At 40.4% G+C, this 15,000-nt stretch overlaps 1 protein-coding gene across 1 annotated transcript; it reads right to left on the minus strand.

The window, feature by feature from the left end:
• Window positions 1-4,722: 4,722 nt before the first annotated feature.
• Window positions 4,723-8,483, minus strand: LOC138037005 (uncharacterized). The gene is made up of 3 exons (XM_068883021.1): window positions 6,847-8,483; window positions 6,082-6,281; window positions 4,723-5,838 (listed from the first exon to the last, which is right to left on the minus strand). Exons 1-3 carry the CDS (start codon window positions 7,106-7,108, stop codon window positions 4,723-4,725), a joined length of 1,578 nt encoding a protein of 525 aa, XP_068739122.1. The 5' UTR covers window positions 7,109-8,483.
• Between the last annotated feature and the right edge of the window lie 6,517 nt (window positions 8,484-15,000).

Raw genomic sequence — 15,000 nt, forward strand, 5'->3', positions numbered from 1 at the left:
GCAATAACCACTTAAGAGCGACTTGCTGTAACGGTCATCTATAACCTATGCAAAGGATAGAAAAAATCAATGTTTCTGAAAAATTTGTCAGGAAGAAGGTTTTTACTAACTTGTTTCAAACTGTAACTTTGAGGTTGTTTGGAATTTTTTAATTTTCCTTCTCCAGACGGCCTTATAGATTTTGTCCCTGAAAGAGCAAAAACTCGCCTCTAAATTACAATTTGTTGCTGAAGGCTAGCAAGCCAAGATATTGTGCGTAGCTGGGAAAGCTAACCCAGGATTATTAAATATAATGTTTGAGTACTTATTTCGTGTGTTGTCAGATCCACATGTAATATGAACCTGAAGTTTTAACAATTTTTCAAAATTATTACGGCCAAGGCTATGTCCTCATCAACTTCCAAAGTTAGGTCAACTTTGTGGACCAAAAGAGTCAATCTGCGTACATGGATTTACCTCTCAAAACTATTTTTCTGGATCCAAAAGTATCACTTCATCTGACTTTTTATCGCAAATCTAGCTTGGGTAAATAAAACGCAAAAATTTGACAGCGTCTTGTAATCAGATCACCTTGAGCCTAATCGCCGACATTTTTCGAACTTTTCACGGCCGACGATGATCATCCTCGAACATCGACCCTGAAGTGTTTCGCCTGTTTGGTCGTTCTCCGGTAAAATAGTTGTTTTACAGCCACCAGATATCTGTTGCTGGTAATTCTAAAGACAGTTTCTCAAGCCGCAAACGACGTCTATTGTTAGAAAAGGGGTGTTTTTCAATAATTAATTAAACATTTGGCGCTTTGGGAGCACAGACCATGCAGCACGCAACAAAATGTCAGTTTATAAATCGTTTTCAAGAAAAATCTTTAGAGACTATATTAGAATAAATAGTTGAATAAATAATCGGAGTTATTTCTTACCTCAATTTCGCCTTTCTGCTGACTCTTTGAGCTACTTTGCGTCTCGTGAGTGAAGCACTCAGAACTGTTGCCAGGTTACATATTAACCAGTTGACACAGGCAACCCAAGCTAATAGTTTGGTCAGTTTCGTTCGGAATTCTAATAATAATATAATATAATAATAATAATAATAATAATAATTCTACACATGGGTGAGATATTTATATTTCTGGATGTAACATTAACACATGGCTCTGTCCTACTCAGAGCTCATTGCTATTGCTCCTACACATACTCATTATTAATATTAATTGTAGTAGAACTGGTAATCAAGATTCTAGAATATTTCGATTGCGGACAGAGGTTATCGTACTAAAAAAGTAATTATATGCTTTAATAGTTTCAGTTCCTTTGATAATTCTTTTAAATTCCCCCACCCACGCCCCTGTTCGACTGTTTAAGTTCTTCTCTTAAAGTGAAAAGTACCTATTAACACACCTACTAAGGTATTTCTGTCTCATTTTACATGATGAATGTAAAACAATTAAGACAACACGCTCTGTATTTTACATTTGCAAACACTCTTCTTGTCTACGCTGTCGAGACTTTTGTGACCGATTGTTTGTCGTACTAAAAGTGAGTAAATGAGCATTACCTTACTCTCTGAAAAGTAGGTTAATTGGGGTAAAGGGCGAAATAATTTATGAGCCTGCGTTGCAGGTGTAAACGGGAAGCAAGATGTAGGGGAGGCGAAAACCAACGTCACGTCATGAGCTTCCATCGGCGCAATCCCTCCCACTGCCCGGTTTACGGGTGCTTCCCCAGGCTAGAAATGAGGAGGCCCTTCTCATTAGATGTCATTCTCTCGGCTTAGCCAGGTTCAGATCGCTTTACTTGCGAATTGTTATTTCGCCCTATACTCCACTAGCTAGTGAGATGTTCCCTGGCTACTGACAGATCGAAACGTTATGCATATGGTATACATATTTCCTATTTTTTCTTACTCATTGCAATCGCAAAGCTAAAACAAGTCCACTTAGAGCATCTATGTAGTCTGCCTTTCGTTTGTTATTAAAACCTTCCGTTGTTATGTCAAAGTAGTTGCATACAATACGAAGCATAGCAATGCTGAGCTGCTTGAGTCTCTTTCTTTGTACAAGGCGCAAATGTCTAGGTTGTCATATACAATTGGATGCCGCAACTGAACTTCTTGAAGTATGGCTTGTCGTGTGACATCCATTTGCTGCTGCTCTTCTGCCGCCATGATATCTGGCGCTGAAAGTTCACCTTGATCATAACGACATTTTGCCGCCATTCTAGAAAAAAAAGACTGCACTTGCTGCGTGGTGAGATACTCGTCTCTCTTGAACAGCTTCGAGCCATCCATCTTCTTGGCAAATCTCATGTCTCGGGCTACATTAATGGGATCCTGTTTTGGCCTGTTGCCTGGCCAAGATTAAATTTTTCCTCCAAATATTTCTTCTGGGTATCACTGAATCGATTAAACTTTTTGATAGTCTTCAAGGCCCACCCCTCGGGTAAATTGTTAGCGCTTACTGAGACGTCTTCTTGTTCAAAGGGGTGCCGAGATTGCTTCACTCGATCCTTCGACTAAAAGGGCGTGGTATTTCTTTTTAGCCACGTCCAACAGAGTGCATCTCTCAGGCACCATCTTGCACTGACCAAACAATAGGTGCTTTTCCAAACTGGAATGCCTCTGGTACATTTTGACACATCCTTCATTTGGGCAGGTAAGGAGTTCACTTGAGAACTTATCACTCCCTGTTGCTGGCTGCTCATCGTCCACTTGCACTTTTTTTGACCTTTCTTGTGACACACTAACAAAGTCTCCATGGGAGAATCTTCCCTCGAAGGAACAATTTTGCAAGTAATTTGGAACTGGAAGAAACAGAACCCTAATCATTGTAAAGGTCTGACTGTTGATTTAATAGAGCATTCGTCGCAAAATAGTCCACGCAAAATGATTCATTTGATCATATGACGAAATTGCTTTGCTATTTACTCATTTGACTTCCCAATTGATGCGCGTAGCACGTAGAAACTTTTTGTGTTCTAATACCTTTTCTGCCTTTTGTTTTGGCTGTTACATGCCATGTATGATAATTCCTTTGTAATGGTCATTTGAGTAGTTTTCAAAAGGCCACAAACAGAAGACAGCCATTGTATAGGCAAGTCATACAACCTTAGCGAACCACAGGAAACCCCAAATATGTACCCAAATTCTGAGAAAGGGTTTGAGGTGTGGCTGTTTATTTGATATATGCTAAATACAATCGTTCCTCTTCATATATCTCCACCGTTAATGTGGGTTTTGAATAAGGTGATCATGACGTTACATAAGCAGAAGTTACAAGGGTATTTTACTCGATAGCCACTTAACTTGAAAATTGCAAGACCCTGGGAAAGAAGTTGTGCTAATTACAGCTTACAAACCCCTGAAAACTAATTATATTCCGCTGTATTTTACGACAAACAGCAGCCAACAGTTCCACTTTCCAGAAATTTGACAGCAATAATAAAATCAGTTGTATAGACTGCATTGTTTATGTGAAACATGAATGCAATACGTACCTTCAATTTGGCTTTGGTTAATTAGTTTGCCTTGTCCCACCTGAAACGCCCTCCAGACGGTAATACCTTGCTCGCTGTACTGGAAGTTGTTCAGGGAACTTACTCCCGCTAACTTAACATGAGGGAGAACATTCTTTCCTTCAGTGCTTGCGTTAACTAGGACAACCCGTACGCCATTTAGACCTCCGTTAGACAACATAGCGTCTCTGAAGTCTTTGGCATTCTGCACATCGTGACCCTCGTTAATGTGACGTCTGACGTGAGCCTTTATTGAGGCAGCTCTCCTGTCGCAAGCTCCTTTTCCGCCTTGTGGGTCGCTGAAGTCGACCCGGCGGACTCTGACATCGGTTTTGGTCTTAATTGCGTTACATGTTGCCAGCAACACTGAGTTGTGATAACACCCAGCATTGTCCTGGCGGAGAAAGGCAGATGTAATCTCTGGGTGCTCGAATTTAAGGGTGCGCAAAGTATGCTCTAAGATGCGTACAACTGCAGATGTATCTTGTAAACAGTTCTCGATGATATGTACGAATGTCTGGCTTTGCAGCCTTCCGTCTACTTTTCGCGCCACAACGCTTAAATGCCACGAAAGCCCCCGTTTTCCGAACCAGTCGGACTGAGATTCGCGATACTTCGCGGGTAAAAATTTCATCGCCCAGTCTTGGGTTATGAGAACCGAAGCGTCGTCAAGCAAATTCAAGCAGTCAATTCTCGCTTGATCTTGCCGAACACTGCGAAGTTGGTGTGCTTTCCAAGACGTAATAGCCTCCTCTGATTGTTTGAACGTGTATAACTGGTCTTCTAATTCCTCCTCTGGCATACGGGTCTCGTTCAACAAATACCCTTCAATGTTCCGCAAGACGCTTCGGAGACCTTCACACTGTGAGCAACTCCGGTCATGTACATGTTGGCATGGGCTTTGTAGTTGGCTATCGGTGATATCACTCAGCGCATAAGTGCTGCAATGATCAGCAATAGCAGTGCTCTCCGAAACATGAACCTGGAAAAGAAATGGTTATGTACTTTTCATAAACTTCACTTTGAATGATGCTATTTCTTCCTTCCCTGGAAAAGCTGCATAAAGAGGGTCACGTTTTTGTATACAAAGAAGGCGGTAAGTCTCAATATTTCAATATTTAGTTAATATTCAACTAAAAGTTGAAGTTGTTGATTCATCGCATTTTCTTTCTACTGGATGATTGTAATTGTGACTTCTATACAGCATATGTACCTACTGACGATGCGTAAATATCTTTTTGTATGACAGAATTGCCTTTACTAAACGACAGTGTTTTACCTTAAAATCTGACTTTAGATACTGTTTACTTTCTTTCAGTGATCTTTCCCAGCTTTTTGCAGCTTCTTTTGACAGACCCATCTCCTCTAACCGCTCTATCAGGGTGCTCAAGTCATCAAAGCCCTTTGCACCTGCTGCAGCCGTATAATCAAGTCCTTGAAGGGACTTCCTTACTGTCGCAGAGCAGGCAGAGAGGATGCGTAACATTGTGGCAGCTCCGAAGGGCTTAAACTCGGTCTCTTTGCAATATACCTGATACTGCCGCACTAGTCTGCTCGGTATCATAGTGCGTATGACATTAGGAGTTTCCAGAACTTGACCGGAAGAGAGGCGAAGATGGCGCTGTCCAAAAGGAAGGTCCTGAGTAACATGTGGACTTGTGACGTAGTCTAAAAAATGGTCAAGTTGGGTGAGCTCAATGCGCAACCGGGGGCTTTTCAACATTGAAACCTCCGCACCACGCCCATACTGCAGCGCATGATGCCTCGCCATTTTGAAGCGGTACTCAGTCAAACCAGGTATATAATGCTGGATACGCTTAAAGGATATCAGATCTGCCATTATAGACAGTACTTGCCGCCGCGTTTCCCAACAAGATGCGTACCGGTAAGTCTCAGCCAGGGCGTTGAGGTATTTCTGCTGTTCAGGTGACTCCTCTGCAATTCCAAATTCTTTCTCCACAGTGCCTGAATTTCTAAGTGCTTCCCAAAGATGGCCTGCGTCTCCCGGTGCTATAACTTCAAGTCCGGCCACCACCAGGTTCTTTGCTTTTGCTATGTGACCCTTTTTGGTGCGAACACTTGTCTCAGCCCATCTCTTTTTGGATGGCCCTATTGTAGGTGCGTTGCAGCAACGGAGAAATTCGTTGAGTTTTATTCGTCGATGTACTTTGCTATCATTTTCTGAAGGAGTGTTATCAGATAAGTCAGTACTGCTACTGGTTGGTGAATCTGATTTCGGTGAACTTGGCTGATAGGTGTCTGGTTCTTGAAGATGAAGTTGTAGCACTGCGTCGGCCAGGTTTTCCATGTCTATATCACTTGAAACGTTCTGTGAATGTAAAAAAAAAAATACTGACGTTTTAGCAATACACTGAGAGCGTACACAGTTTGTATCGGATTTTGCAACAGTATGTTAAAAATTGCTCCAAATTGCAAGAGCGTGATTTTACTTAACCTGTCCATAGTGTTTACGAAATTTCTAGTTTTGTTAAATTTTGTCATGAACTTTTGCCTCTTCTTATGGTTTTAATACTTTTTAAACTCCACGAAATAAACAGCAAGTAAGTCTTACCTCTTTAATATTTCCTTCTTGGGGTTTTTCGCTTAATCCGGAAGCTGCTGATGCCGCCGTTTGTTGATTTCCGTCGCGGGATTCCTTACACAATCCAGGGTCGGCTGTGACGAAAGCTGCTGATGCTACCGTTTCTTCAGTTGGCACTGGTGCTTCCAAAATTTCCCCATCAAGCTTCCCTCGGCATTGCCTGCATATTTCTGCACATAAAAATACCTCCGATTGAGTTTTTTTAGTTGGTGGGTAGAATCTGTACAACCTTTACAGCCGAACCTAATTCCTCCAACAAAAAACCTAGCCGTCTTTTTAAGCCCGTGGGAGGATTTTGTAACTAAATGAGTGGCTTACTTCGAGAAAGCCTTTTCAAACATACTTCCTTAACTATAAGCTCAGGGAAACGTTTCTCAAAGACCCAGATTTGATTTTCCAAGAACGTTATGTCAAAAAGATTCTTTCAAGTTCCCGTTCTGCTGACTCAGCCCACAAGCAAACTTAATTTGGTTTGTCAACAGACCTGTCTCTTTGTCGAAACAATTCCTCACAAGAAGAAGTTTCCCGGGTCACTTACTTAGTTTTCTGAGAAACGTGCCCCAGGGGTCTTTAGTGACGCGCCCAGTAGGGTTGGCGCTCATATGTGGCTCGTGACAATAATAATAATAATAATAATAATAATAATAATAATAATAATAATATAATATATTATTATTATTATTATTATTATATTATTATTATTAATTTTTTTTAAAATTATATTTTATAACTTACGCGACGCCACAGGAAGTAACACACCAGAGGAGTGGAATAGCTGCCTGGACTGCGAGAGCGTAATACCGCGTTCTCCTCTCACAGGCTTAGTTGGGTGTGAACACCATGAAATCGGAGCAGTACAGTTTGTTTTATTAGATCGCCATCTAACACCGAAAGAGTCACGATGTCTTGGACAAATAGTCAGTTGAAGATGCGAGTTGTCGATATCAAACACCCCTGTAAGATGAACATGAAACACTGAAACTACAAACTGAACCATGACCTGCTGTATCTACAAAATGTTAGCAACCTTAAGGCTTGAAAAGTTTAATTATCTAGACACTTTTGCTTTTAGGTCCTCCTTTCCCCGATCCCCTACTTTGCAGAGTGCAATCAAAATTCTTCCTTTTCCTCTCGTTTTGGAGATCAAACATTTCTGATTATGACAGACAAACTCGTCTTCAGCTACATACTATGGCATATATTATAGCATTTCGGACAGCGGAAGTTATGCGTGACACTAGTACGTGACACTGAATCGTGCATGATGCATGACAATTGGCTGGTACAGAACAGCCAGCATGCACAGTCACCTATTGCGTGGTGTTGCCCGACGTGGTTCTCGCATTGAAGGTTTAGGGTGCAGATTATAACACAAATTTTCAAAGATCAAAATCACTTTGCGTTTGGCTAGATAAATACACGTGATATGTACTCTCTTACCTGCTCGAGCAAGCACGAGCTTCGATTCACAGTCTAAGGCAGAGTCTCCGAATACACGAAAATTTCGAAGGTGACCCTGGATACTCTTTGCACAGCTTCCCACAACCACACACTGAACATTTGCCGGATTGTCTGCACTTGATCCACACGATCCTCCGACAAGCTTGGCAAAACCACATGAAGCCATTAAATTACAATTTCTAACTTAAATATAAACGCAGGATCCTCCGGTTATATATGTTATGTACAAGAAAATCCAAATCAGACGTTAATTTGAAAGGCCAAAGGATACAACTTTTTTTACAAGAAAATATTGCTCGCGCTAAAACAAGACAGCTCAGAGTTAATTCAAAGCACGTGCACGCACAGTTCTGCGAAATAGCGCAGTTCCGAATTCCTGCATGCCTCAGTTTCAAAGCGAGTCCTGGTGCTCGACCATTCAAATGGAAATGAGTTGCTTATTCTCATGCAAATCAAACTCATTTCCATTTCAATAGTTGAGCACCAAGTCTCACTTCGAAACTGAGACAAACAGCAACTCGGTAATGGCCTATTCGATATCAGCAAGTGCACACACCTGTTATCCCGAGACAATGACCTCGTTGACATGCGGTAAGCAAAGATGAGTGGGTAAAGAAAGTGGTATAAATGAAATAAAGCTTATATTAAAAACCGTAATAAAACAATCAATTCCAAAAAAAAAGAAAAAAAAAAAAAAAAAGGCAACCAAACAAGTAGTAACAATAAGGATAAATAAACAAGGACGCTCTCTGTAGCGTGGGAATTTTATTTGTAGCCGGGCAACCGCTGACAGTGTTTCGAACAAGCTCTGAAGCCGCAGCAATGTTTACATCCTTCCTCATCAAGATAGCGAACATTAAGGTAAGAAATAACTCCAAGTGTTTAATCAACTATTTATTTTTCTAGTTTTCTCAAACATTTTTCTCGATAACGATTTATAAACTGACATTTTTTTGCGTGCTTTGTCTGTGCTCGGCAACCGCCAAATGTTTAATTAATTATTCAAAACAAACCTTTTCTAAATAGACTCGTTTGCGGTTAGAAACTGTCTTTAAATTACAGCAACTGATATCAGGAGGCTGAAAACAACTATTTTTACCGGAGAACGACCCACAGGCGAACACTTCAGGGTCGATGTTCGAGATGATAATCGCGGCGTGAAAGTTCAAAATGTCAGGCGATTAGCTCAAGTGTCTGATTACAAGACGCTGTCAAATTTTTGCGTTTTATTTACCCAAGCTAGATTTGCGATAAAAAGTAAGATGAAGTGATACTTTTATCCAGAAAAATAGTTTTGAGAGGTAAATCCATGTACCAGATTGACTTTTTGGTCCACAAAGTTGACCTAACTTTGGAAGTGATGAGACATAGCCTTGGCGTATAATTTTGAAAAATTGTTAAAAATTCAGGTTCATATTACATGTGGATCTGACAACACGAAATAAGTACTCAAACATTATATTTAAATAATACGGGTTAGCTTTCCCAGCTACGCACAATATCTTGGCTTGCTAGCCTTCGCAAAAAGTGTAATTTAGAGGCGAGTTTTGCTCTTTCAGGGACAAAATACTAAAGGCCGTCTGGAGAAGAAAATAAAAATCCAAACAACCTCAAAGTTACAGTTTTGAAACAAGTTAGTAAAAACCTTCTCCCTGACAAATTTTCAGAAAATCGATTTTTTCCATATTGCATAGGTGTAGGTGACTTTTACAGCAAGTCGCTCTTAAAACTGTTAAACAACATAAAAGATATACACAGCAAAAGGAATGAGAAGCACGGATGTAAACAAATGGACAAGATTGAAACGGATTGCATACCGACCCGCATACCGACGCGCCTTTTTTCAAGTTTATGGGAAATCGCCTGGATAAAGGTGGTTTTTGCTCAGAATCATCTTATTTGCGATGTAACGATAATTTTATCAGTAAAGGAATTCCACATTACCATTTTCGAATTTTAAACTCGTTATAAACGAACGATTTCCCCTAAACACCCAAAAATAACGCGATAAAGCCCTTTTAAGTAACAAGGGAGGCCAAAAATGGCCGCTCCTCGCAAACAGCGTTGGCTAGTCGAGGCAAGTAGCGACATGTCATTAGAGCTTGTCAAATTTGAATTACAGGAAATAGCATAAATAGCACCGAAACTGCTTTGGTTAAAGTTTTAAATGATATAGCTATTGATATTGATAGGAACAGGGCTGTTATTTTCTTATTACTGGATCTATCCGCTGCTTTTGATACGGTCGATCACTCAATACTTTTGAACCAATTAGCTCATCGTTTTGGTTTACGTGCATGGTTCAGCTTTGGCTTGGTTCAGATCATATCTGAGCGACAGATATCACTTTGTTTGTATTCGGGGTGTTAGGTCTGCTACGCGTTTCTTATCGTGGGTTGTGCCTCAGGGATCTGTGCTGGGACCGATACTATACTTACTTTATGTCTTGCCACTCGGGGATATTGTGAGGCGATGCAACATGGGTTTTCATTTTTATGCTGATGATACCCAGTTGTATCTCTCTTTCAATTCCCTGAGTGCCGATGATCGGGTTAGTTCCGTTTCCCGGGTTGAATCTTGTGTTAGAGAGATCGACAACTGGATGACCCGCAATAAACTTAAGCTAAATAGAGACAAAACTGAATTACTTGTCATAAGCTCTAGGTACCGGCCCCGTCCATCTTTAGACAGTATAGTAGTGGGGAATTGTCGTGTGTGTCCTTCAGTCTCGGCCAGGAACATAGGAGTAGTTTTCGATCAGACGTTATTTCTAGAGAAACATGTAAACTCTGTTTGCAAGGCTGCCTTGTTCCATCTGAGAAATATTGCTAAGATTCGCGAGTATTGGTCAGAACCAATCAAATGTTTTGTTTTCAAATCAAGTGAGCGCCCTGCATGGCGTACTTTATGGCGCGTAAGTTTCTTCTGCTTAACCATCTCAATTTTTTCATGTATATTATTATTATTGATAAGTAATCACATGATTTTTATCGTGCAATTTAGATTAAATAAGCACTTGTAAAGTTTTCAAAGACTACAAATTGTACTTGCCCTACGGGCTCGTGCAATTTTGGTCGTAACACTCCCGTCCTCAGGGGCTCTCCTGCCTCCCCACCTCCACCCCGACAGTCTGTGTGGGCGGACGGGTGGACGGAAGGACGTACTTGACGTCATAACCAAAGCTTATCGCATGGATAGATTTCCCAAAAAATCTTACCCTTGGTGCCTCGCTGGCGCGCTTCGCGCGCCTGAGCTCCCCTATAGTTTTGCAATCATTATCAAATAATTTATCAAGGGGTACTTTTTGTATATTATTCCAATAATTGACGTCCTTCGGGGTAAGGTGAACATATTCTCGTGTCAATGAATAATAATACCAATCAAATTCAGTCCAAAAGTGCCGAGCAAGGCAGCAGTTGAAAAAAAAAAATGGTTTAAGGTTTCCGGCCCCAATTTGCAAAATGAATATTTATAATCTGGGATGTAACCTATCTTACATAATTTTGTATTAGTAAATAATAACGAGTTGAGAACTTTGTATTGAAAAGTTGTTTGATTTTAAGTGTGGAGGTACATAGTGAAGATGTCCTGCCCAAGTCAAAGTATTAACCTTACCAATTTCCCTTGAAACAATCATAAACGAATTTGAAGTATCTATGCCGAATAAAAGATCACTTACATGGATGATTCCGTTTTCAAAAAAAAATCTATAAGAGATTGGCTTATTGCTTACACGTATCCTCTTATTGTTCCGCACTATAGATTTCCACTCCTTTCTTGTGTCAAAATCATTACAAAATTCTGACCATCACTGAAGCAAACCAGAATAAAAATGAGAAGAGACCTTTAACATCATAATCACAGTGAAATAAAAGGAGGCCTCCAAAGCGATCCAAAGAAGAACGTAGATAGCTTTTCCAAGCTCCCTCACTGCTTCTGAAGATTCTTTTCATCCAGGCTAACCGTAAGGATTTAATCATGCTTTCAATATCAATCATTCTTAATCAACCGTTCTCATATTCATTTATTGTAGATAGTCTTGTCACGTTATCAGGTCCTTTCCACAGAAATTTAAATAACATACTGTTCAACTCTTTAACAACTCAACGGGAAATTCTAACTGCAAACCATGGTTTACAAGTCATTAAATGGCCTTGCTCCACTTACCGTAATGAATTTCTGACTATTGTTTAAATTGTACAGTCTACCTGTTGACCTGCGGCAAGTGCAAAGTCTCTCCACCTTTAAGTCTGGTTGCAGTGGTTTCTTTCGTTGTTCTAATGTATGTCCATAAATTGTACGGCATTCATGGAAAGCAGGCATCGTTTTATTCAATTATAGGGATAGATTTTAAAACATTTTTGAGATAATTCTAATTTCATTTTTGCCTGATGTTTTTACCGTCGTTAAATCAAGTTATTAAGTGACTGATGGCATTAGATGGATCACTTCGTCTTTCCGCAGTAAGACAAATCGTTTATTCTTTAAGATATAGAGGGCACCCAACGTCAATTTTCGGAAAATATCTATTCAGAAGACGGTTTGAGATCTAGAATTTTCGGAAGATTTGTTGTAAAATTCCTTGCTTGCCTGCCTGTCCTAGGATTTTCGAAAATCTAAACATCGTATAATTGCCCATTTTTAACAGATTTTTACCCTAAAAAGGTCACCTAGAATTTTCGACAAGCTTTTTTCTGGCTGAAATTTTCGAAAAGGTACGTTTTGATCCCTATAATTTTCGGATCACTGGACTTTCAGCTAGGGAATCCGAACTGATGAAAAATTTCTAGGGGATAAAAATATGCCTATATCTACCGTTTAAGTACGAAAATACGTTTAAGGGCCGATTTACACGATACGATTTTGTCGCATGCGACAAGCTCACGACAGGCCTATGAAAAAAAAAAAAAAAAAAAAAAAAGTGGTGCATTTATATAGCGCCTTTATCACAAACGTCTCAAAGGCGCTTTACAATGATCAACTTACCCCCAGCGGACTGGAAGCATATACAGGCGCAAATTGCAGCCGCTTCTAAGCAGTCCATGCATGCTGGTACTCATTTTACCGACCTCGGAAGGATGGAAAGCTGAGTGAACTTCAGCGGGAAAGAAGGTCGCCAAATATTCCACTCTCGGCAGAACCGGGAATGGAACCCGGGACCTTAGGGTTGGAGGGCAGAGATCTTACCACTGCGCCAACCCCTCCGCATGTCCGCATGTCCTCCGCATGAAATGACTTACGATTGTCGCAGTGTTTTAACACATGTTTTAAAATGCTACGACATTTTTTCTGACGTACACAACAATCGTAAATCATGTCGTGGGCCTGTCGTAAGCCGTTGTCGCATGCGACAAAGTCGTACCGTGTAAATCGGCCCTAACAATGCTATGTTTAAGTGGTTTTGAACTATATTCTCGTTAGGTGCCCCTGAGATATTCTATAACGACGGACCAAGATCCTTGGGGGCTACCCCGGCTGACCGTCCTGTATGAGCTTACATGGCCATCTTTTTTCACATGATATTTCCGGTCGTGCAGATAACTGTTTAAAAGTTGTAGTGCGTACTGCTCTAAGTTTACTGAGTAGCAGTAGGGGAAAAATCAAGAGCTGGCATGTCTGCATTCAACGAGTACTCGAAGAGATATTCAAATCCAGTAAATGGGGCTATGTCACGAAATTTAGCCAAATCTGGACACCACATGATTTCAGGCGATGATTTCAGGCGAAACGCAAAAATGAGAACTTAAAACATTGAAGAAAAGTTGGAATGAAGCAGCAAATACAAAAGGAGGCAGGGATGGCCAAAAATGAAGAAAATAAAAATGGATTGGAGTTTTGGTTTTTGAAAACAGCTTTTCGAAGTTCATCTCTTTTTTCGTAACTAACATTATGTATGCTCGACAGACAATTATTGTCAGGAAGCTTTGAGTTGTGTCGTTTAATAGTAATTCGGTTCTGGGTTAACATTAATTACGTTGCGTAGCTGGTGGGGGAGAGTATTTGGTTAAAGTACACAAAATCAACTGCACTGCCTTGATACATTCCCTTTGATGGCTGAAACTCCATTTTAAAAAACCCGTCGACCTGGATGGCATTCGAATTTACTAAGCACAGCCCATAATTTTTGTTATGAACGTGTGTATTAGAGAACAGGCTGTCCATTGAAGATAAAATATTTCCATAGTATTGAAGCACAACAGAAAGCCGGTGTTAGAGTGAAAGGGGTGTTAACTCAAGGTCTAACGGTTAGTCTTTACCCTTACCTGACGTTTTCAAACTTGGCTTGAGATAACGGGATCTGCAATATAAATCATGGTACATATGGTTATAAAGTTTTCCATGAAAAAATATGAACATTTTCAAGGCAAGTTTACTATTGAAACGGAAGTCCAAAGAAGACACACCTTCTTGCAATCATTTTCTCTTCCTTGCAATGCATGAGTGATGCCATTGATGTTGTAGAGATAAATACCAAAAGTGTCAAAAATGCTTTTACAACAACACACGGCCGTTTTGGGCAAGCGTCACCTCTCTTCAGTGTGACCAAAGACTATTATAGCCTGCGAGATTAAGCACGCGACGTTTTTGAGCCGCAGACGGCAACCGGAAATAAACAATACCCATGCCAGAACAGTAGTGTCTCCCAGATCTTTAACCCAATCATCTTTAATGGAGGAAAGATAATCAGCAATATAAAGATAGTAGTGACAAAACAGGTTAAAAGGGAAAACAGCTTACTTCCGGTTTCCGTCCACGGCTTAAAAACGTCGCGTGCTTAAAGTGCCTATTTCATCGCGTTGGATTATTTAAACACGCGCGAGCAAATCGATAGTTGCTCCGTTCTGTTTTGGACGCGAGTACAAGCGGATGCGAAGCGGCGAGAGAATTTCGCGAACGAAGAACTAATGGCCACCTTGCCACTCGTGGTCAAACCATCGATAAAATATCTGAGCGCAATCGAATGAAAAATGAATGATGTTGGCAGATGAGTGAGACGCAGATCAATGGCTTATGCTCACAATGTCACCAGTTCCTTTATTTGGGTAACTTCAAGTCATTGGTTGGCAGAGGACAGCGAGGAAGTTCAACTTATTCATTCCGTGCCTGCACGATTTGTTTTACTAAGTATTTTGAGGCGGTAAGAGTCGCTTTCTCATCCTAGGACTCTCGCGGGATATTGATCAATGCAAAGCTCTTTTTAATAAAAATAACATTTTCCTGTCCACTGAGTTGGTAGGGCAGTGAGTAACACGAATAGTACGGTCATGGTTCAAGACCTAACTAATTTTCAGGCTCTCTTTGAATCAAGCCAAGTGATTCCTTGAACGCTACGAACTTTCTCAAATAAATAATCCCCATTCATAACATGATATCACGAAGCAAGGAAGCTTTCCCGAATAAATTCTCCCTTTGGCTTTTGGTTCAATG

Source organism: Montipora capricornis, chromosome 2 (assembly GCF_036669925.1).
Source record: "Montipora capricornis isolate CH-2021 chromosome 2, ASM3666992v2, whole genome shotgun sequence".
NCBI lineage: Eukaryota > Metazoa > Cnidaria > Anthozoa > Scleractinia > Acroporidae > Montipora > Montipora capricornis.

Excerpts from the sequence above, each read along its gene's own strand:
- LOC138037005 (XM_068883021.1), bottom strand. The coding sequence starts at position 7,108 with ATGGTTCAGTTTGTAGTTTCAGTGTTTCATGTTCATCTTACAGGGGTG. Across the intron at positions 6,282-6,846 it reads GTTACTTCCTGTGGCGTCGC|AAATATGCAGGCAATGCCGA; the intron begins GTAAGTTATAAA and ends TTTTATGTGCAG. Across the intron at positions 5,839-6,081 it reads AAGAAGGAAATATTAAAGAG|AACGTTTCAAGTGATATAGA; the intron begins GTAAGACTTACT and ends TTACATTCACAG.